General features: G+C 44.7%; 1 protein-coding gene across 3 annotated transcripts in view; it reads right to left on the bottom strand.

Annotated features, from left to right (window-relative positions):
* Positions 1-24,074, bottom strand: part of parp4 (poly (ADP-ribose) polymerase family, member 4) — a 44,299-nt gene that overhangs the window by 4,960 nt on the left and 15,265 nt on the right. For all 3 annotated transcript variants that reach the window (XM_079518325.1, XM_079518326.1, XM_079518324.1), the window contains exons 11-32: positions 23,735-23,866; positions 22,757-22,855; positions 21,679-21,862; positions 20,317-20,464; positions 17,601-17,797; positions 16,888-16,927; positions 13,538-13,677; positions 11,925-12,056; positions 10,612-10,698; positions 10,251-10,415; positions 9,682-9,725; positions 8,688-8,769; positions 7,209-7,346; positions 6,143-6,341; positions 5,402-5,472; positions 5,078-5,265; positions 4,879-4,978; positions 3,935-4,105; positions 3,072-3,152; positions 2,760-2,840; positions 992-1,087; positions 1-722 (exon numbers count right to left, since the gene is read on the bottom strand). The exon at positions 1-722 is cut by the window's left edge and continues 1,092 nt beyond it. In XM_079518325.1, the coding sequence (XP_079374451.1) occupies positions 1-722; positions 992-1,087; positions 2,760-2,840; positions 3,072-3,152; positions 3,935-4,105; positions 4,879-4,978; positions 5,078-5,265; positions 5,402-5,472; positions 6,143-6,341; positions 7,209-7,346; positions 8,688-8,769; positions 9,682-9,725; positions 10,251-10,415; positions 10,612-10,698; positions 11,925-12,056; positions 13,538-13,677; positions 16,888-16,927; positions 17,601-17,797; positions 20,317-20,464; positions 21,679-21,862; positions 22,757-22,855; positions 23,735-23,866 (3,297 nt within the window). The remainder of the gene's footprint in view (positions 723-991; positions 1,088-2,759; positions 2,841-3,071; positions 3,153-3,934; positions 4,106-4,878; positions 4,979-5,077; positions 5,266-5,401; positions 5,473-6,142; positions 6,342-7,208; positions 7,347-8,687; positions 8,770-9,681; positions 9,726-10,250; positions 10,416-10,611; positions 10,699-11,924; positions 12,057-13,537; positions 13,678-16,887; positions 16,928-17,600; positions 17,798-20,316; positions 20,465-21,678; positions 21,863-22,756; positions 22,856-23,734; positions 23,867-24,074) is intronic.

Genomic DNA, 24,074 nt, shown 5'->3' on the forward strand with positions numbered 1-24,074 from the left:
GGGGGAGGTGTTGGTGGAGCACCCATACCAGGGGGTGGTGGTGGTGGAGGAGCACCCATGCCAGGGGGTGGTGGTGGAGGAGCACCCATACCAGGGGGTGGTGGTGGAGGAGCACCCATACCAGGGAGGGATAGACGGGCACAGGGATGTTGTTTGACTCTCATGCTAGGAGCTCGGCCCATACATGACTTTCCTGCATCGCCGTCAGTCTGGAGAGATTCGTCTCTGGTAGATCTGGTATATCTCATCATCATAACATCATCATATATATCCATATACATATCCTGGGATGAGACAGTCCTGGGCCGAGACATCATAGCAGAAACGGACACAAGTGAGTGCAATGAGGTGCCAAAATCCATTTCCACCATGTTGTCCATGTCCTCTTCCTCCTCTGCAGAAGACGAGGAAGAACTGCTCAGGTTCTCCTCTGCACGAGACAAGGATCTGCCGCGGCCGAAGAATGCATCCAACGTTTGATTCATCTCCTCTTGCAGTGATTCCTCCTCGGAGACTTCGGAGTATGTGAGGTTCATACTCACATACTCCTCTTCCTCCTCTGCACGAGACAAGGATCTGCCGCCGCAGATGAAGTCCTCCTCTTCCTCCTGTTCCAGTGCTTCCTCCTCGGAGTATGTGAGGTACGGGAGGAAGTCCACGTCTTCTTCTGAGACCAACTTGTGAACGTCGGTGAAGTGCTCCTCCTGTGGCCGCTCTGAATCCTGGAATACAGCGGAGACAAGCAGGCAGCGTCAGTTCTCTGCCCAAAAGGTAGAGAATTGCGATCTACCTGTAGATCACAAAGGCTGTGCAGGTAGACCACATGACATGCCCATATATATATATATATATATATATATATATATTCCACTGCTGAATAATGGTGACAGCCCTACGTGCGCTTATTTGCAAACATTTTGTAAAATGTGTGTGGGTGCGTGCTCAGGCGCGCTGAAGGAACGCTATGTGTTATGTAGTGTACGTGACAAACCCTCTCCTCGACGGCCACAAAGCTGGTGAACTGAGACAAGATGGAGTACTCTTTACTGAGCTCAACGATGAAGGACTTCAGCTCGGCTTTCTTCTCCTGATGAACCAGAGCAGAGATACAGCAGAGCAGATCATACATGGTGAACCAGAGCAGAGATACAGCAGAGCAGATCATACATGGTGAACCAGAGCAGAGATACAGCAGAGCAGATCATACATGGTGAACCAGAGCAGAGATACAGCAGAGCAGATCATACATGGTGAACCAGAGTAGAGATACAGCAGAGCATGGCCGTGGGAAGATATTTGCAGGGGGGTGCGCCAAAGGGGTATTCGCAAAATGCGCGTGCACGCGCCTCTTCACGCGGAAAAGTGGCTTTTACTTTCCCTCTCCACACGCATGGCATGAGCAAACTGACACAGGCAACTAACAAGGATAAGGCACAGATACCGTGATACAGCATATGTATTAGGCCTAGTAACAGAAATCTGTTTTGCTTAAAATTATTATTATTTTTCCCCTCCTGTCCGAGGGGGGGGGGGGGGGGGGGGGGGGGGGGGGGGGGGCTGTGCCTGGGGGGAGGGGGTGCTCCAGCCCCCCCTCCTGTCCGAGGGGGGGGCTGTGCCTGGGGGGAGGGGGTGCTCCAGCCCCCCCAGCACCCCTACTTCCCTCAGCCATGCAGCAGAGTAGAGCAGTGGTTCCCAAAGTGGGGTCCGGGGACCCCCAGGGGGCCTTGAGAGAGTTCCAGGGGGTCCCCAGCTAAATGACAGTTAGGAACCAAATGGACCCCCAGGGGGCCTTGAGAGAGTTCCAGGGGGTCCACAGCTAAATGATAGTTAGGAACCAAATGGACCCTTATGGGTCTGTAACTCAGAGAGTGTGCAAATGGAACCATTTGTACACTCTCAGAGTTAAATTAAGTTTGATTTTACATTATGTATTGGCATGCCATTCAATAGGGGGCCTTAAATAGGGGGCAAACCGAGGGCCCTAGAGTCGTAAAAATCTTCTCTTATGGGGGTTCCTGGCATATCTTTTCAAATGGGGGTCCGCGGGCCATCTTGCATCTCCGTGGCGCTGCTGTCTGGGAGCAGTGGAGCACCTACACAAGGAGCCCAGTGATTCCCCACTGAAACAGGTGGATAACCTATGACAGTGCTTCCCAAACCTTTTCATGTCAAGGACCCCCAAATGTATTAAGAAGAAACGTTGCTTCTTAACCCATTCAGGCCTGACGTCGAAATGTATTTTTTTTTTTTTCTAAATCATGACAATTTTCGGAAAGATTTGAGGCACATTTTAACGATTTTTCAAAAATAGCAGACCTACAAGCTCATAGCGCGCCACTCGGTGGCGCGCTATGAGCTTGTAGATCTGCTATTTTTCAATAGCTAAATTATAACATAATGTTTAAAACACCAAAAGGGGTTCCCGCCCAAAATTGGTTAATGGTTAATGTGGTTAAACGCTAACGTGACATGGATGTGTTCCAGGTCTCAATGGATTAATAAATGCTCTGAACCTAGCAAGTGGCGGTGTGCGGGTGTCCCTCCTTTCTACACTTATTTTATAATGAAATGCCCCAAATAGGGGCATCAGGTTGACAGTGGTTAATCCATCATTATCCATTTAAGGGTAAGGGCCGATTCATACTCCTATTTCACCGCTGTTTCGGCGCTGTAGTGCCGAAATGATTTCGGCTCGTCAGAGATTTTCAGTAGCACCGAAGAGCCGACTTCTCACGTCTCACAAAAACATACACACACACCTCATGTTCAGCTTGGCTGGAGCCCAGGTTTCCATCTTCATAATCCTTGATGAGCGCTCTGGCTGTGAGTTTGTGGAGGAACTGCACACATAAACATAAACACATGATCATCAATCATCCTTGTCATCTCACACAGGGCACAATCTTTACTCAGGTCAGTGTTGTGAGCTTGTAGATCTGCCGTTACCGCTATTTGACATACAAAGAAGTATATTGGGTTTAAGTGGTTAATGTGTGTGTGTGTGTGTGTGTGTGTGTGTGTGTGTGTGTGTGTGTGTGTGTGTATGTGTGTGTGTGTGTGTGTGTGCTCACCGTGCCCTTGGTCTTCTGCAGTTCGCTGGTGGACACCATGGTGTTAATCTCCTGACCACTCAGATGACCATGGAGAGAAGCCTTCAAAAACCAACACACTGTTAGAGGGTTTACCTAGTCACTGATCAGCACGCACGCACGCACGCACGCACGCACGCACGCACGCACGCACGCACGCACGCACGCACGCACGCACGCACGCACAACCCATTAAGACAGATTCTACAAATGTCTTCTAGATCCTAACAGTTTTCTGAAAAACCTATGTTTCTTTATCAGTGGTGCTCAGACTATTTCACGGCAAGGAGCCCCAAAATGATATGTAATTGGCCGCCAAGATTTTTCAAGATTTCCAAGATTTGCGCCATATTTTCACGATTTTTCAAACATTTCTCAACAGTTAAAGTTTAAAAATAACGGTTAAAGTGGTTTCAAAGCTATAAGGCGACACAGACGCGTCCTCAGGTCTAAGCGGGGTAAAGGAGAGTGAGTGAGTGGTGTACAGCAGGGGTTCTCAACGTTTTTGGCCTCCCGACCCCCAATATAAATTGACTGCTACAATAACCTTAAACCATTTTGGGCGGGAACCCCTTGTGGTGTTTTAAGCATTGTTATAATTTAGCTATTGAAAAATAGCAGATCTACAAGCTCATATTGCGCCACCGAGTGGCGCGCTACGAGCTTGTAGGTCTGCTATTTTTGAAAAATCGTGAAAATATTTTTATTTTTTATTTTATTTTTTTTAAATAATTTGGGGACCCCCTAAAATAATTTGGCGACCCCCCTGAGGGGTCGCGACCCACGGGTTGAGAACCCCTGGTGTATTGTACAGTACATACAGTATGTACAGTAACATACAGTACCTGGGTGCAGTGTGGCACGAAGCCATAGACCAGGGTGTGGCGGTCATTGAAGAGGGCATGGAGCTGCGCTGGGGCCTGAACAGCAGGGGGCGCCGTGGGGTCGAAGCGCTGCCACTTCACAGACACCGAGCTGCAGCCCGGAGACGCCATGCTCCTCACCTGAGACGACACCTGGCAGGCAGGCAGGCAGGCAGGCAGGCAGGCAGGCAGGCAGGCAGGCAGGCAGGCAGGCAGGCAGGCAGGCAGGCAGGCAGACAGGCAGGCAGGCAGGCAGGCAGACAGGCAGGCAGGCAGGCAGGCAGGCAGACAGACAGACAGACAGACAGTTACATAGTTACAAACAGCTCCATCTCAATTAATTAGAATATTGTGTAAAAGTTCATTTTCTTCCGTAATATAATTCAAAAAAGTTAAACTTTCATACATATATTCTCAATTCATTGTGCATAAAGTATAAAACCATTTATTTTATTTTAATCTTGATGATTATGGCATACAGCTCATGACGTCTTCATAATAATCCCCTGGGGTGCCCAAACACTTTGGGGAAAAATACACATCTTTTTTACTTTTTTTAAATCGTCCAAAAAAAGCAGGGTACTTTACTGAACTCTAATGAATAAATCTTTAAAAATCATCCAAATAACATGGGGCACTCCACGTCGCTATTCTGAAAGAATACAAGGGCACACAATGTGTTAATGTATGCAGTTAATACTTGGTCTGGGCAACTTTTGAACAAATTATTTCATCAATGGGGCGTGGCATGGAGGTGATCAGCCTTTGTCAATGTTGAGGTGTTATGGAAGCCCAGGTTTGCTTTGATAGCAGCCGAAACTATGACAGGCAGTTTCTGCTGTCAAACCACATTGTGGTTTCAATGTTTGAAATAGTCACTCATTCCAGGCGTCGTACTGGTAGTAAATGTACACAGTGTGTCTCACCTTCGCTGACCAGGTGTGTTTGGCTTTTGTGTCAAAGAATTCATAGGCTCCTCCCCCAGCCTGGGCCAGGGCTCTCAGCATGTGCCGATTGGCTGTCGGGCTGAAGTGACAAAACATGCATGAATATACATGAATACTGTACACGCACACGTGCGCACACGCACACCACCCCCCGTAGTGACCCCCCCCCCCAGATGACCTGAGGCCGCAGGTGAAGAGACGGCTGTGGCTCATGGCGTCTCTGACGAGGCTCAAGGTGAGGTCCGGGTTCTGGATGTGGCCGTCGGACAGCAGCAGCAGGTTCCTGAGGCCGCGTGACGGGGGCAGCAGGCTCAGGGCCCGCAGGGGCCTCCACAGCTCAGTGCTGCCCCCAACTGGAGGGTGGGACTGGGAGAGGGAAGAAGGCGGAATTGCTTACTAATTAATTACTCAAATGAACAGCCTACTTCATCCTACATAGAGTGAAAAATAAACTACTGTTAAGTTACTTTCCACCAGGCCTCATCTGTCCCTCAAATCTCACCTGGATGAAGCTCCTAGCGGAGCGGTAAGAGACCTTACCATCCTGGGCAGCGAGGAAGGCATCTTTGTGTTCTGGAAGACACAACCATTCAGTATATATTAAAATTAATCTCCCGTTTGCAGTACAATTAACACCACTTAAATGGATATCCTACTAATATCCTACTTTTCTTTCTTCTTTCTCTTCCCCCCCCCCCCTTCTTCTTCTTCCCTTTCGTTGTTTTGTTGGAAAATAACATGATGGGAACTATGCAAAAAAAAAAAAATCACCCACCTTTTTACTTGTAAAACTGTGATGTGGCAATAAAGATGATTCTGATTCTAAAAGCGCATTATTACTTTGCAATGGACGAAAGGAGCCAAATTCTTCCAATAGAACCAATGTAGTTATTATTTAGCCACAAGAGCTCTTACAGTATTAACACTTTTCATTGATTAAATGCAGGCCACTTTCAACCTGTCTATTTTGGACATCTTCAAATATTTTCACAAGAGCCCGGAATAGCCGGCCTACAAGGCTCACAAACAATGCACTAAATCACTAAACAATCACTACACCCACTCCCTCGCTGACCTGTGCCAAGGAGGATGACCTTGACATTCCATCACTACACCCACTCCCACTCTGACCTGTGCCAAAGAGGATGACCTTGACCTTCAATCATTACACCCACTCCCACCCTGACCTGTGCCAAAGAGGATGACCTTGACCTTCCATCACTACACCCACTCCCACGCTGACCTGTGCCAAAGAGGATGACGTTGACCTTCCAGCGGCGCGATGAGCCGCAGAGCTCTGAGAGGAGCTTCAGGGCGATGGCCCTGGCGTTACAAAGGGCTTCTCCCTGCATGGACTCGGACGAGTCCAGCAGGAGCACCACCTCCTCCTCGTCAGCTGAAGAGGACACCTCAAAGTCTGGGTAGAACACCAGCATGGAGGCCTGGATGGAGGAGGAGAGCCGCGCTCAAGTCAAGACTATTTGATTTATGAATCGCATTTCATTTGAAATCTACTCAGCCAGCCGCTTTCAACCAGGTGTCAAAGATTATTACCAACAAATTCGACATATAGCTTGTAGAAAAGCTTTTTATTTTTTACACAAGACACCCTTGTACAATGGAGCATTAGCCTGGGGTCCACCTATGCTTTCAATGTCATAGGCAGCTCCCGGCTAACCTGACTCCGCCAGATGGGGCAGCAGAGAGTACACTGGGTTCCCCCCTCCTGCTCCCATCTGGGAACTCTCAGCCAATCAGCGGCAGCTAGAGGCGGGATCAAGGCATACACAGTGCTGCCTTGATCCCGCCTCTAGCTGCCGCTGATTGGCCAGGCCGTTTTGTGGCCGGGCATCAAGTCTGCCTGAGAGTTCCCAGATGGGAGCAGGAGGGGGGAACCCAGTGTACTCTCTGCTGCCCCATCTGGCGGAGTCAGGTTAGCTCCCGGCAGGATCCGCCGGGAGAATCTAGACGCAGCTGCGCGACATAAGCCTAATTAATTAGAACGACAGAGAGAGAGAGAGGAGTGTGTGTGTGTGACTACGTGTGTGCGTCAATTTAACAAAGGTGCAGACGATCAGAAATCAGCAGAGAGTTTGCGCTACTCTATGTCGAATTGAAGTGGGCTCGGTCCCAGACTTTTTTTCCCCCTGGAAATAAAAAAGTCTGGGTTTCTGAGGCTAATGGAGCATAAACTGAATGACAGGTCTCGATCTTCATCAAACGGCATAAGTGGGCAGATGGTGAGACACAGAGAGAGAGACAGAGGCAGACACAGGAAGTGAGATAGATAAAAGTAAGGACAGACACACCTGGCTGTCTTTGTCAGGGTGATTCTCCACCCACATCCTGGGCAAGTGGATCTGAGACAGTTTGATTGACAGCTGGAAGCCGTCTGGACCCAGAGCCTCTCCTGGTACCACACTCACCACCGCCTTACAGGCTGTTTTCTACGCACGCACACACACACACACACGCACACACGCACACACACACACACACACACACACACACACAGTTAGTTAGCAGAGTTAACATAGACTAACACAATAATGAAAAGTATGGAAAAAAGCTGTAAGTGAAACTATAATAGTGTTGATACACATTATCATAGACACGAGCCCATGCACACAGCACAAATACATGCTTATTAGCAACAACGTTAACCTATAAGAGGGTATGCGCATGCATAAAGTGAGTGGCAAATCGAGTTGCAAGGTGAGTTTAACGTCATTTAACGTCGCTTAATGCAATCAGATAGGACTTTTCTTTTTGGATGTGTGGGCTGTCAAGGCCTTGTTCACGTGTGAGGGGAGGACGGAGAAGGAGAGCAGCCTGGAGAATCGGAGCGGCAGGGGCGTTATTGCAGTCGCTGTACCGCACTGTTGTGACGAAAAGAGAGTTGAGCCAGAAGGCAAAGCTCTCTGTCTACCGAGCAATCTTCGTTCCTACTCTCACCTATGGTCATGAAGTGTTCCTACTCTCACCTATGGTCATGAAGTGTTCCTACTCTCACCTATGGTCATGAAGTGTGGGTCATGACCGAAAGAAGAAGGTTGCGAATACAAGCGGCCGAAAGGTGGCTGGCATCTCCCTTAGAGATAGGGTGAGAAGTTCAGTCACATGGGAGAGACTCGGAGTAGAGCCGCTGCTCCTTCACCCTGGAAAGGAGCCAGCTTAGGTGGTTCGGGCATCTGGTTAGGATGCCTCTCGGGCGTCTCCCTAGGGAGGTCCTCGATGCACGTCCCACTGGGAGGAGATCCCGGGGCAGACCAAGGCGCAGATGGAGGGATTACATCGACTCACTGGCCTTGGAACGTCTCGGGATCCCCCAGGAGGAAGTCACTAATGTTGCTCTGGAGAGGGAAGTCTGGAGCACTCTGGTGGAGCTGTTTCCCCTTGCGACCAGACTACGGATAAGCAGTTGAAGATGGATGGATGGATGGGCTGTCAAGGCCAGAAATGCCACCCAGTAGGCGTTCCCGCATTAACTTCCGGGTATGGTGATGATGTCATGCGCATACCCTCCTCTACTATTGAACCCCGGCACCCATGTTCTGGGGGATGGGCGGGACAATAGCCAAAGATAGCAGATCTACAAGCTCACAACGTGTCACGTTGTCATGCGTTGTGAGCTTGTAGATCTGCTATTTTTGGCAAAGAGATTGAAGTAGACGGAGCAAAGTGGTCCAAGTAGAGAGCCAACTCAGGTCCAGTGCACTAGGTCAAAGTGGTTAAAATGTACAGATGGTAAATGATAACGACTAAACACTTCTAGTAACTAGTCTTACCTTGATTCTGACTGTGTGAGTGTCACACTTGAGGCTGGTGATTTCATTGGGCATGTCGATGGACATGTCCAGGGAGAACTCACTGACGCGACACACACACACACACACACACACACACACACACACACACACACACACACACACACACACACACACACACACACACACACACACACACACACACACACACACACACACACACACACACACACACACACACACACACACACACACACACACACACACACACACACACACACACACACACACACACACCTTTAAGTCTGAGGAATAGCCTTGTGCTCCAAACGACACAGTCACTTTAATGGTGCAAAAGCCATCTGTCTCATTGGAGTCCTCAGTGTATGAGCGCTTTCTTTATTTTTTATTCTGTATAGTGTATACTATATTTCAAAGCTCCCACCTTTTTAACACATTGTATGTTTTGAGGGGTGCTATATAGTAGCTGAGCAAATCAGCAATTTTGACCTAACACAAATATGAAATGCCACAAATATGAACAGCCTGCCTGTAAACCTGCGGCTCTCAGAATCCACGGACATTTTTAAAAGAAAACTTAAGACATACCTTTTTAGCATTGCTTTTAATTAGGTCATATCATTATCCTTGTCTTAGGTTTATTTGTAATGTTTTCCAATGTTTTATTTTTCCTTCTTTGTTTTTTTCCATTCCCTTTAATGTATTTTATATTTGTAAATATGTGAAGCACATTGGGTTGCACTTGCTGTATGAAATGTGCTAAAGTTTTGATTGATTGATTGATTGACAGACAATGAATGGAGAATTTATGTCATACAGTATGTGTCTGAGCAAATTGTCATGATGATGTACGATGATAAGAGCGCCTCTCACTTCACAGGTGTGATTTTCTTTTAATATATACAGTACATTATATAAAATATATTTCAGATATACCTATTACTAAGATAAAACTTAGTAATAGGTAAAAAACTAACATAAAAGTATAACTCACCCCTTAGTATCCAGGTCAGTCATACACACCTTCTTGACAGTAGCCTGTTAATACAATAATTATGTTTTGTGCTGTATTGGTATATGAGGTTATCTTCATTTGTATATATTTGAGGCCAATACTTTGAGGCCAAAATGTTGAATACAGGCCCTTTCCTTGGTAACAGTATTAGCATTATTATAAAGTAATAAGTACAGTAACTATAGTTACTTTTGGCAGGGAGTAAAATGTAAAGTCATAATAGTAGTTGTATTTTTAAAGTAACTAGTAGTAGATACATAGATATAGCCCTTACGTATATGGGCTATATCTTGCGCCACCCCTTAACCCTTATCCATAAACTAATTTGCCATTTTTTACTATTTTCAAAAACCTTTTGAAATAGTTCAAATAACCGATCTACAAGCTCACAATGTCTCGATGTAGATCGGCTAGTTCAACTATTTTAAAATGTATTTCAAAATAGTAAAAAATGGCAAATTAGTTTAGGGATAAGGGATAAGGGTGGCGCAAGATGGAGCCTATAATACATTACCATTGTTGAGTAACTTTTCCCCATCACTGCTCACCTGGGTGGTCTGGTTGAGCGCGGCGCTCTCCTGCCACGGCGCCACGCTGCCGGGCAGGGAGAAAACGACGTGCCCGTCGCGCACGATGAGCTCCGAGACGAACGTGACTTTGATCAGGACGGTGGCGCCGGCCGGCAGATTCCCCACGCTGATGGTGAACACGTCCTGCATGCATGGTGGTCACACGGAGATATCATTCACTGTACATTATTGACACATGCTGACGTTGTAGTTTGAACACAAGACGTCAAAAATAGGACTTCCTGTAACCACAAATCAACAGAAACAGTGTGTGTGTGTGTGTGTGTGTGTGCGTGCGTGCGTGCGTGCGTGCGTGCGTGTGATATGAACAGAGACATACAGGGGCGTCTTGGTCCATAAGGTAAGCTCCATGACCTTTGGCCACAGCCTGCTTGTACTCCTTGCGCGCCTGTTCCTTCTCTTTCACCTAAAAAAACCCAACAACACACAAATAACAACACACAACTCAGTCAGTCCTGAATGGATAGGGCTTTGTTAAGGGTTTGTTTGGTGTACAACACTAAAATAGACCAGTAGGGGTTCATTTGGTTACACCTGTTTACTCTCCGAGTTATACATCGTCTCTGTTGGGTGGAAACCTCATACAGTATATGTACAAACCTGTTACCTTTCAGGATTCAAATTCAAAAAAATTGCAAAAGTAGCAGATCGACAAGCTCAAAACGCGTTGTTTCGCGCCACGTTTCGAGCTTGCGGATCTGCTACTGTTGGTGCTTTTGTGTGACGCTGTTGGTATGATCAAGTAAGGCATTCATTTACGGAAAAAAGAAAAGAATAAAAGTTTAAATATGGAGATAAGGTTATTTATTTCGTTGCAGACAGTGTGGAACCAAAAATTGGTCCTGACCCCCCACCCCCACCGTAAATGTACCATAATATTTATTTTGATTTCTAACCGATTATATGATGTTTTTGCACAGTACTGTATAATTATGTGTGTGTCATTAAATGTTCTGATGAATTGAATATCAAGGACCCCAATGGAAACAAGCCATTGGCCTTCTTGGGTTTTAAATCCTCTTAGCTGACCTTACTTTCCTGTCCTTTTTTTCCCCTGCAAACTGTTAATAAAGTATTTATTGTCGAAAAGTCATTGGGAGATTTTCTGAATGTAATGCTGTCTGCGCGAGACAAGACAGTGCACTTTTTATTTCATTTTATTCCTCATAAAAGATGCCATTGCCTGGCCCTGTATCTCAAATGGTCAAATCAATATTTAATTAATGAATATAATACCGGTATGCCTTTTGTATTATTTCTGTATATCAGGAAAATGTCGATTTTTGTGTGACATTGAGGGAAATTAAGTTAAATTAAATTATTTTTTTAAACGCCGCTTATCACCTAACCGGTTAATCGATCGATAAGGTTATCAAAACGTATCAATTATCAATGTATGAATTCATCAATAATTCCCATCTCTATATTCAATCAATTAAGGTGCAAGGTCTTATATAGCCTGATCAGCTGTGGTCTGACGTAATGTCAGTGACTATAGTAACCATGCTCATTCTTTTGGGCCCCACGTACAGGTACACACAAACACGGATACAGATAAAGCTGGTTGTTGGAGTGGTTTGCACCACTCAAAAATAAACATTGTTAGGGAAACACTGATGAAACACAGCTGACCTGTCCCACCACATGTTTCCCGTTGATGAACGCCTCAAATCCACACACAGCGGCGCAGTCGTCCAATGGGAACACATACTTGGCCTCGATGGGTACAGAGCTCTGATTGGTGTACTTCTGGAAGATGATGACCTGGGAGCCAATAGGGACAAGGGTTACTTAAAAACGGTAAAATACCACTGTATCCTGATAGTAATCATTGCTACAACGTGTTCAGTAACAGGGGTCTCCTCGGGCCTTGGGGGTGGCAGTGGCTCAGGGGTAGAGTGGCTGGTAGAGCGGTGTCTTGGGGGTGGCAGTGGCTCAGGGGTAGAGTGGCTGGTAGAGCGGTGTCTTGGGGGTGGCAGTGGCTCAGGGGTAGAGTGGCCGGTAGAGCGGTGTCTTGGGGGCGGCAGTGGCTCAGGGGTAGAGTGGCCGGTAGAGCGGTGTCTTGGGGGTGGCAGTGGCTCAGGGGTAGAGTGGCCGGTAGAGCAGTGTCTTGGGGGTGGCAGTGGCTCAGGGGTAGAGTGGCCGGTAGAGCGGTGTCTTGGGGGTGGCAGTGGCTCAGGGGTAGAGTGGCCGGTAGAGCGGTGTCTTGGGGGTGGCAGTGGCTCAGGGGTAGAGTGGCCGGTAGAGCGGTGTCTTGGGGGCGGCAGTGGCTCAGGGGTAGAGTGGCCGGTAGAGCGGTGTCTTGGGGGCGGCAGTGGCTCAGGGGTAGAGTGGCCGGTAGAGCGGTGTCTTGGGGGCGGCAGTGGCTCAGGGGTAGAGTGGCTGGTAGAGCGGTGTCTTGGGGGTGGCAGTGGCTCAGGGGTAGAGTGGCCGGTAGAGCGGTGTCTTGGGGGCGGCAGTGGCTCAGGGGTAGAGTGGCCGGTAGAGCGGTGTCTTGGGGGCGGCAGTGGCTCAGGGGTAGAGTGGCCGGTAGAGCGGTGTCTTGGGGGCGGCAGTGGCTCAGGGGTAGAGTGGCCGGCAGAGCGGTGTCTTGGGGGCGGCAGTGGCTCAGGGGTAGAGTGGCCGGTAGAGCGGCCGGATGAGAACCGTGAGGTTACCAGTTCGATCCTCAGAGTTAGTGTCCTTTAGCAAGACGCTGGGGCCTTTCTCGGCCCCACCTCTCTCCCTGTGTTTTAGGATCCAAGATGGCCGCAGCACCAGGAGGGGGTGGCCTTACTGGGCTGCGTTCACAAATTCAAGACACCTGTCTTGCGTTTGTCTTGTGTCTGTGTTTAATGGCCACTCCAATGCATTTCCAATGGAATCCCATATTATTCTATTCTATGTCGACCCCGCCCGCTCACCTCTGCCCCACCCCCTCCTGGTGCTGCGGCCATCTTGGATCCTAAAACACAATGGGAGAGAGGTGGGGCAGAGAAAGGCCCTTTCCCGATGGGCAGGTTGGTGCCTTACATGGTTTCCTCTGCCATTGGTGTGTGAATGTAATGGACAATCTTTGTAAAGGTGCTATATAAATCCACCATTTACTTGTGCTCTTTAATGAACATGAATTTCAGGGAACCAATATGTGAAACATATATTTTATATATATATATTTAGATGTTCTGTTGTGTATGTTATTATATTCAGTTTCTACATATTCAGTAGGTTCATGATCTACTATTTTAGATGTGCTCTCCATGTACCTGGGAGAGCAGGTCCATCAGCTTGCACTTCACATGAACAGCCTGTAGAGGGAGTTGTTGTCCAGCGCTGTCCAACAGACCTGCAGTCACCTTATCCAGTGGATTTTCACTGCTCCAGACACTGTCCTCGTCAGACACAACTATGTACGCACGCACACGCACACGCACACGCACACACACACACACACACACACACACACAAATATCTATTATGCAATTGTGAAATCTATTGTTTATTAAATCCCTAGTTTGTGTATGTAATTATAAGCAAAGATCTTTTTTCTTTACTCCTAAGATTCCACAATATCTCAGAAGATTGCAAAAAATTCCAATAAATGTCACAAATAACCGACAAGCTCACAAGAACCCGTAGATCGGTTTAAAATTTAAACCCACTTCAGATTATTCGATTCATCTTAAAAATAATCGAAGGAATAATCTACTAAAATAATAACAGATAATTGTAGCCTGTGGCCCAAACCAATGACTCGCCATGCAACTTGCACATGTACATGCAACATGCAAGTAGTTGCATGTAGTTGCAAGCAACCACATGCATGTAGTTGCAAGCAACCACAGTGCCGGCCCACTGTATACGCGGACTACGTGACCGCCTAGGGCCCCAGGTGTTGCTAGAGGCCCCCCCAAACATGTCCTCAAAATCATGCATTCAACAAGATTTGAACTGAGCAGATTGTAATTTCCATTCCAGAGATAATGGTCAAAACATCATGAAAATGGCCACTTTCTGCGATTTTCGATTCAGTTTGGCCATTATCGCCCGTTTTTCTTAAATAACGCAGGCTAGGAAGGTTGGACGGCGACAAACTAGATACCCGTGTTAAGATCACTTTGAGCTGCATCCAAGTCCAACAAGCGAACCTGGGGTGACAGGGCCTTCGCAGTGGCCACCCCTCACTGTGGAACTCACTTCCAGCTCACATCAGAGCTGCCCCCACCTTCAAAACGTTCAAAGGCACACTCAAAACCCACCGTTTCAAACTTGCTTTCCCTACATAATTCCCCACCCCCAACTTTGTTTGTCTACCTTAGTTGTGGGCTCGCAACAGCGAGCACACACTAGTTATTGCCAGTTTATATTTATTCCTACATTTATTCCTATTCTTTATTCCGCCACTTTCTTCGTACTCCTACTACTTTCACACACTTTATGCTAGAAATTTAGTTCAAACTTCAAACTGTTCAGCTCTTTGCAGTTATGTGTGCTTGCATTTAGATTTTTACAATTGTTTATACTTTAACTTTTTAACTTTTTTTTTACATTCTTTATAATGAGAGTCGATGGGAGAAACGTCCCATTTTTCACAGTTGACTTTTTTGTGCTCTTATTACTCTGTCATACTTTCACTTTGAAACTCCATTCAAACTTTAAAATGTTCATCAATCTTTGAATTCTCATTGGTGAAAAAGTTGTTTTGAAAAAGTTTATACTTTTTAAAATATTTAACTTTATTTATCAAATGTTTCTCTCATAGACAATGTATGGGATTTTATCTCTAAATCAACCTCACTTTTGCAGCCTCATTACTCTGGCATACTTTGTCGTAGAAACGTGATTCAAACTTTAGCTAGCTCACACGACTGTGGACTTTGTCGTGGTTCGAACCGTATTCGAATATGTTACACGTTTTTTCCGAAATCGCAGTTCAATCGCAGGCCGTATCGGCTAATTAGTGCGCCCTTAGAGTGCGGGGCCTCCTTGAGTAGAGTGTGGAAACTGAAATGCTTCCCTCTGAAATCTACCAAACAAATTGTCATCCTGGCCAAAATATTCACTTTACACGGATGTGCTTTGGTCATTTTGTAGCCACACATGTCCTCTTTCACACAATGTAACCACCAAAGCACAGATACATACAGAATGTCAACTACGGCCTTTTAAGTGACACAAATACAGTCAAGCTGCCCATTGACCTCCATTGTATAATTCTTACGAGGAAAGTATCGTGAAGACAATTCTTAACTCGCTCTTATAACCACATTTTCGATCGTACCAACACCACAATCGTACATGTTGTACCTCGATGTCTCAGGCCACCCACAGTGAAACAAAATTTGCATTCGACTTTTACTTTTTGCGATAGAGCAATTTGTTCGGGCATAGGTTTTTCCCTATTCAGGCCCATTGAAATCTCCCAGTCATAGTGAAGCACTGTTTTACTCTCCCACAGCTGAGACATATAAGGGCTTAATTACAGGGCTGACATTAGAGTTACAAGATCTCAATGAGTTGCTCTGCGAAACCTTATGAGCTTGTAGGTCTGCTATTTGTGCAGTCACAGACACACGCATGCATACGCACGCACGCACGCACGCACACACACACACAAAAACCCTGTCTTTTGCTTGCAGCATGCTACAGTCTTGCAATTTGCTCCATGGGCTTAGACCACCAATAGGAGCACGCTGTACTTAATTAATTGCTTAAGCCCCGCCCTTCTGTCTTCCCATTGGCTGGCCTTTACACAGCTCTAACTTTTGTTTGCAGCATGATACAGTCCTGAAAATTTGTTTATGGACTTACACCACCAATATGAACACTCTAATATAAACATCGTTTTTTTTTAACTTTTTTTTTTTAACTTTTTTTTTTTTTTTTAACTTTTTTTTTTAAACTTAAAAATGAAAACTTAAAAATGAAAACTTAAAAATGAAAACTTAAAAATGAAAACTTAAAAATGAAAACTTAAAAATGAAAACTTAAAAATGAAAACTTAAAAATGAAAACTTAAAAATGAAAACTTAAAAATGAAAACTTAAAAATGAAAACTTAAAAATGAAAACTTAAAAATGAAAACTTAAAAATGAAAACTTAAAAATGAAAACTTAAAAATGAAAACTTAAAAATGAAAACTTAAAAATGAAAACTTAAAAATGAAAACTTAAAAATGAAAACTTAAAAATGAAAACTTAAAAATGAAAACTTAAAAATGAAAACTTAAAAATGAAAACTTAAAAATGAAAACTTAAAAATGAAAACTTAAAAATGAAAACTTAAAAATGAAAACTTAAAAATGAAAACTTAAAAATGAAAACTTAAAAATGAAAACTTAAAAATGAAAACTTAAAAATGAAAACTTAAAAATAAACTTAAAAATGAAAACTTAAAAATGAAAACTTAAAAATGAAAACTTAAAAATGAAAACTTTTTAAACTTAAAAATTTAAACTTAAAAATGAAAACTTAAAAAAAATAAACTTAAAACAAAAACTTAAAAAAACTTTTAAAAACACACGCCCACTTTCTGAAAGAAAAGCAGCTTTGAAATAATTTTAGCTTGCTTTATTTTTTCAGCTTCTAGTGTCCTAATGACGTGGCAAGATACATACCTTCACTTCCAATCTGTGATCTTGCAGACATCTCTGCCTTCTTAAAGACAACAAACAGAGAGATGAGGTGTCATTATGTCTCTGCCTTCTTAAAGAAAACAAACAGAGAGATGAGGTGTCATTATGTCTCTGCCTTCTTAAAGACAACAAACAGAGAGATGAGATGTCATTATGTCTCTGCCTTCTTAAAGACAACAAACAGAGATGAGGTGTCATTATGTCTCTGCCTTCTTAAAGACAACAAACAGAGAGATGAGGTGTCATTATGTCTCTGCCTTCTTATAGACAACAAACAGAGAGATGAGGTGTCATTATAATTGTAGATCTGCGTATGTAGATTGAGGATGCTATGAAGTAGTGAACATGATGTATATCTGCTTAACATGAAAGTTTCATTCTATCTCACCAAATGTCCGCTTGGCGACCAAGTGACCCGACTAGTAGGACTTTAGTTTTACCATGTTACTGTATGTCTAATCAGTTTTCTGTATTATCTATTGAGACACAGCGTACAGTATTACTTGAGTGATTTCCAAGAGGTCAAGTAAATGTAGTGTAAAGAAAATGAAAGTGTTGTAAAGCAGTGGTTTTCAACCAGTGGTCCTTGAGGGGGTTCCAGGTGGTCCCCAGCCAACCAAATGGACCTTTATACATATTTAACTCTAGATGGGGACATATGAGGTTATTGCCAACAGAAATGATTATATTCTGACCTGGGGTGAGCTCTGGATGGACCTCAGAGGGACCTGTGAGCTATGGATGGACCTCAGACGATGTTCCTGATGAAGCCCAGTGGACTGACATGCAGAGCACAGGTCATAGTCAGGACACACTGTACACTTATACCTGGTCCCCACAACATCTCCCTCACAGCCGTCACACACCACGCCATTGTGCACGAAGGAAGGATCTGGCAAACAAAACAAGAGAAATGTATCCGTATGAATGAATAAACTATTATTAAATAGAGTTTAAAACTAGAAGAAGTTCTCCTCAGAGCACAGGTCTCTGCCAAGCCGTAGTTAAAGACCTTATGGTGGCGCTACACCAGGACAATGTGATACAGAGCAAAAAAAGAAGGAAAAAGCAATAACATAAAATAACATCATAATATCGCAGAACATAAAACAACACTGGAGAAAAAAGGCAGGGAATCAGGCAGAAAAGTGAGTACATGGAAAAAAAACACAGATGTTTTAAAATTCAACTAAAAGCAAGAGTGAAGCAATAGTCTTTTGGGCTGTGCTAATGGAGGTTCTTCTGTGGCCTACCGAGGGAGGTTCTAGTGTGGCCTACTGAGGGAGGTTCTAGTGTGGCCTACTGAGGGAGGTTCTAGTGTGGCCTACTGAGGGAGGTTCTAGTGTGGCCTACTGAGGGAGGTTCTAGTGTGGCCTACTGAGGGAGGTTCTTCTGTGGCCTACTGATGGAGGTGCTAGTGTGGCCTACTGGGGGAGGTTCTAGTGTCTTCTACTGGGGGAGGTTCTAGTGTGGCCTACTGAGGGAGGTTCTAGTGTGGCCTACTGAGGGAGGTTCTAGTGTGTTCTACTGGGGGAGGTTCTAGTGTGTTCTACTGGGGGAGGTTCTAGTGTGGCCTACTGGGGGAGGTTCTAGTGTGTTCTACTGGGGGAGGTTCTAGTGTGGCCTACTGAGGGAGGTTCTAGTGTGGCCTACTGAGGGAGGTTCTAGTGTGGCCTACTGAGGGAGGTTCTAGTGTGGCCTACTGAGGGAGGTAGTGCTGGGTGCCTGCCATGCAATGGCAGAAACACAGGTTGAAATCTAAAACGCATACTTAATCGTAATAATAATAATCACCAATACGCGAAACTTCGACGTCTATGGCCGGCCGCACGGTTTACCAAAGCCCCGCAATATATACATCAAAACGTGCGGCTCGGCCGGGAATGGTGTGCTTGTGCTTTTCTTTCCGATTCGCGTTACCGTGCCGACGTAATTCGCAATAAACAACGCGAAAAATGCCCCATTCAAAGTCGATGGGGAGACGCGGGTAAAAACAGAAAACGACACGTTACTTTGGAGCCACATTGCTCTGGCATACTGGTACGTAGAAACACGATTTAAACGTCAAACAGCACACGAGGCCATCGACTTTGTAGGTCTGCTATTTGTGCACACAGAGTCACAGACACACGCATGCATGCACACGCACACGCACGCACGTGCACGCACACGCACGTGCACGCACGCACACACACACACACACACACAAAAACCCTGTCTTTTGCTTGCAGCATGCTACAGTCTTGCAATTTGCTCCATGGGCTTAGACCACCAATAGGAGCACGCTGTACTTAATTAATTGCTTAAGCCCCGCCCTTCTGTCTTCCCATTGGCTGGCCTTTACACAGCTCTAACTTTTGTTTGCAGCATGATACAGTCCTGAAAATGTGTTTATGGACTTACACCACCAATAGGAACACTCTAATATAAACTTAAAAAATATATATTTTTTTTACTTTTTTTTTTCTTTTTTTTACTTTTTTTTGTTATACTTTTTTTTTTAAACTTTTTTTTTTAAAAACTTTTTTTTTTAAAAACTTTTAAAAAAAAACTTAAAGAAAACTTAAAAGAAAAAAAATAACTTAAATTTTTTTTTAAAGAAAAACTTTAAAAAAACTTAAATACTTAAAAAAATGAAAAAAATGAACTTAAAAAAAAACTTAAAACAAAAACTTAAAAAAACTTTTAAAAACACAAAAATGAAAGAAAAATCTTAGACCATTGTCAATAATCATTGTGTTTATGCTTTTAAAGATAGGCCTATATGCTATTTGACCCTTTTTTTTACATGTAAAAGTATGCTATTTAATACAATTTCTGCTCATTAATGCTTTCATATCCATTGATGTTGTATTTTTTTCTTTTTACCTTTTCCTAATGAATCAAGAATACATTGTAAAACATTATTCATACATTACAAATTAGTAGACACAGTTATAACTTTACTTACTTTATTCTGCCACTTTTTGGGCATCATACTACTTCCACATACTTTATGCTAGAAATGTAGTTCAAACTTCAACATGTTCCGCTTTATGCAGTTATTTATGCTTATATTATTTATTTTTTTTACAATTTTCTATACTTTTTAACTTTTTGTACTTTTTTCCAGTGTTCAGACTTGGTGGGTGGTCCCACAGACACAGCTATAACTTTATACATTGCGTTTTTAGCGAGCCCACGCAGTTTCTACAGGAACTGCTTTCTAGTTTCTAGTTTTTACCCTTTTTAACTAGTTTATTTTTCTAATAAAATAAAGAGACTTTGAGTACCTTGAAAAGCGCTATATATATAAATTGTATGTATTATAATTATTATGTATAATTATCCCCAATGGCAGTTGCATTGGTGTGACATGTCCTTGGAACTGTTTTGTTGCAAGGAGTTGTATTGGTGTGGTTTGGGCCTTACCGTCGGTGGCTGCCGTGCTGGGCGGAGGGAGCTCGGAGGAGGTGTCCACGCTGGGATGGAACTCCTGCAGCCGGTCTCCTTCAACGGTGAACCGAACCACGAAGCTCAGCTTCACCTGGTCGCTACCGAACACCACAAACTCATCATCCTGTAATATATAATACACACGAAGCTCAACTTCACCTGGTCGCTACCGAACACCACAAACTCATCATCCTGCAACATAATACACACACAGCTCAGCTTCACCTGGTTGCTACCGAACACCACAAACTCTTCATCCTGTAATATATAATACACACGAAGCTCAGCTTCACCTGGTTGCTACCGAACACCACAAACTCTTCATCCTGTAATATATAATACGTATTCATTGTTAAATTCGCGTCTTTAATATATTTTAAGACGTACAGGGTTTCCATCGGACAGATCATGCGACGCGTTCCGATGACTTCACCGCAAAATTTTCTGTCGCACTGGCATGCAAAGGGTTCTGGGAAATTGAGGCCCAATGCATTCCAATGGCGGCAGCGGTGGCGCGCACGCTCCTCCTCCGCTCTGTTGTTGATCGCCACTTTGGATTATTTTTCAACACACCATTTTAAAGCGGATTTTCATGAAAAGGAATGTTGATGTCGGCGCGGTGCTTCTTCAAAGGTTAGTGAAATCTAGGCAGTCTACGGGGGATTGCGATTAATTAATTCGAGAGACACGGCCAAAGCATTTCCCCAGCCAAAGACGTTGAGAAACCCTGGGCTACAGGATCGGCGCGGCGGCCAGACTAAAGCGGGATCTACGTGAACAGCGGGCTTTGAGTTAACCTGGATATGTTGAGGCTTGATTGGGTTTCATGAAAGCAATGCCACATTAGTTACCATGGAAACTAATGATGTGGACTTTCACACTGTTTCACAAATCTGTCGCACTGGCATGCAAAGCGGGCGGCTGTGGCTCAGGAGTTAGAGCAGGTCGTCCAATGATCCATGGGTCGGCGGTTTGAATCCCGGCTCCTCCTGTCTACATGTCGAAGTGTCCTTGGGCAAGACACTGAACCCCAAATTGCTCCCGATGTGCTGGTTGGTACCTTGCATGGCTTCCGCCACAATCGGTGTATGAATGTGTGTGTGAATGGGTGAATGTAATGCAATTTACATCTATGTAAAGCGCCTTGGATAAAGGCGCTATATAAATGCACCATTTATTTTACAAATCGCACAGTAGGACTCTTGACCAAACAAACATTTTCAGTAACAGACTCTATTTCTCACTCTCTCTCACTAGATAGGAAAGCCAACTCCACACTGGAATCTCAACATTCCAAACAGTACACCCACACACCCACACCCACGACCAAAAGCACACCTGGAACTCAGACGGAGTGTCGGGGGTCCGGCGGACCCCGTGGACACTGTGGTAACCTTCCGGGGCCTGGCGGAGGCTGGGGTCCTTGCGGCGCAGGTCCCTGCAGTCCCCCAGAGCCACCTCACACACCAGCAGCAGCCGAGAGCCGTCTGTCACACTGGGCTTGGAGTACTTCAGACTGGTGCTGTGGACGGAGAAGATGGAGACTTCAGACTGGTGCTGTGGACGGAGAAGATGGAGACTGATGACTGGTGCTGTGGACGGAGAAGATGGAGACTTCAGACTGGTGCTGTGGACGGAGAAGATGGAGACTGATGACTGGTGCTGTGGACGGAGAAGATGGAGACTGATGACTGGTGCTGTGGACGGAGAAGATGGAGACTGATGACTGGTGCTTCTAAATCTTCTAAATCAGTTCAGTTTCTGAAAAACCTATGTTTCTATGTCAGTGGTGCTGAAACTATTCCATGTCAAATTATCTGAATTTGGCCACTAACCCCCATCTGAAAATATGTTGTTCCAGGGACCCCCCAGAAGCAAAGATTTGAGTTAAAACGTTCGCTCTGAAAGAATATATATTCAAAGATTTGTGCCACATTTTCACGAATTTTCAAAAATAGCAGACCATAGCTCAGTTCATAGCGCGCCACTCGGTGGCGCACATACATTCATGAATCCACTTGCTGACCGGCTGTCAGCATTGAGCAATATTTTTATAGGGGGATATAATTTTATTGTTTGGTTGCACTCGGGTGTTGAGCTCTGAAAATAGCATATTTACAAGCTCACAGATCCACAAACTCACAGATCTACAAGCTCACAACGCGTCAAGTGTAAAATCAGGCATTACGACGCCATCAGGGCCCGCCAAAATGCATTTTTGTCGAAAAAATCAACTAGATTCTTGCGATATGTAGTCGACTACAACGAGATTAACACTAAAACATTTCAGGTGACTGAGATATGACTAAAGCTAATGTTATTCAAGAGACTATGATTAAAACTAATTTCAAAACATTTCTGTCAAAATCAACACCGATGCTGCAGCCCTACTTCTGAACCCTGCTGTTCTTCTGACCTGACGGAGTCACTGAAGTAGATTCCACTGCCCAGGTCCCCGATGTCTGTCCTCTCAATCCCATGATGCTTCACTCCAACGGTGGGTAGCAACAGGCCTCTGGACAGAGAACGTGAGAGACCACAGTCAGTCATACTGTACAATACAACAGCAATCACAATCATCAGCAATCCTTTTTACTGGTCGATGTGTGTAACTTCTATTACTATATTGTCAAAGCCAAATGTCCCCACAAGTAGAATTTGCTTGTGAGGGAATTTTCCTGTCCTCAAGAGAAATTGCTGTTTTATAAAAAAAAATCACACCCGAGTGGTGTAAGGTCTTATATAGACTGATCAGCTGTGGTCTGACGTAATGTCTGACGTAATGAAATCACACCCGTGTGAACTGGGTGACCATAGCAACCATGCTCATTTTTTGGGAACAGACAGACAGACAGACAGACAGACAGACAGACACGTAAACTAACAAAGCCAGTTGTAGGAGTGGTTTACACCACTCAAAAATACATATAATTTAGGATTACAATAAGAAAAGATTGAGGTTGTAGTTAGGGTTAGGATTAGGCATTTAGCGGTCATCTTTAGGGGTTTGGGTTAGGCTTACTCCGATTGATACTTGGTTGCAAACTCACAACACATCTCACCGAGACACGTGGACAACTGGTGATATTGTAGATTGGCTACAGTATTTCCGGCTACATAGATCCTGCTGTTTGTCTATTTTCAGGGGTATAACTCCGGCTTGAGAGTTAAGGCCTATTCATAGTCTGGATTTTCGGTGGTGAGGTTACCACCGTGGAGCGGTGGTGAGTAAAAACAGAGAGAAGGGCTGGGGAGAGCGGTGGTTTGCTCTTCACCACGGCTCAGTGACGTCATGTTGTAGTTCGGTGGTCACCTCACCACCGAAAATATAGACTATGAATAATGCTTTAGGATAACGAGACAGTCAGGATAAAAAAAATGTGTCCGTGCTCACCGAGACAGGATGCCCACGAAGCTGCTGGGGCTGGAGGCATGGAGGAGGAGCCTGACGTTGCCCAGCTCCTTCCTAAACATATGTAGCTCCGCCCCTCTGCTGACGCGCAGTATCTGCTGGACCTGCACGTTGCTAGGAGACGGAGATAAATACCAGAATTATACACCGTCGTGCACTGCGATAGCAACAGAATTATACACCGTCGTGCACTGCGATAGCAACAGAATTATACACCGTCGTGCACTGTGATAGCAACAGAATTATACACCGTCGTGCACTGTGATAGCAACAGAATTATACACCGTCGTGCACTGTGATAGCAACAGAATTATACACCGTC

The sequence above is a fragment of the Electrona antarctica genome (assembly GCF_951216825.1).
Source record: "Electrona antarctica genome assembly, chromosome: 13".
Taxonomy (NCBI): domain Eukaryota; kingdom Metazoa; phylum Chordata; class Actinopteri; order Myctophiformes; family Myctophidae; genus Electrona; species Electrona antarctica.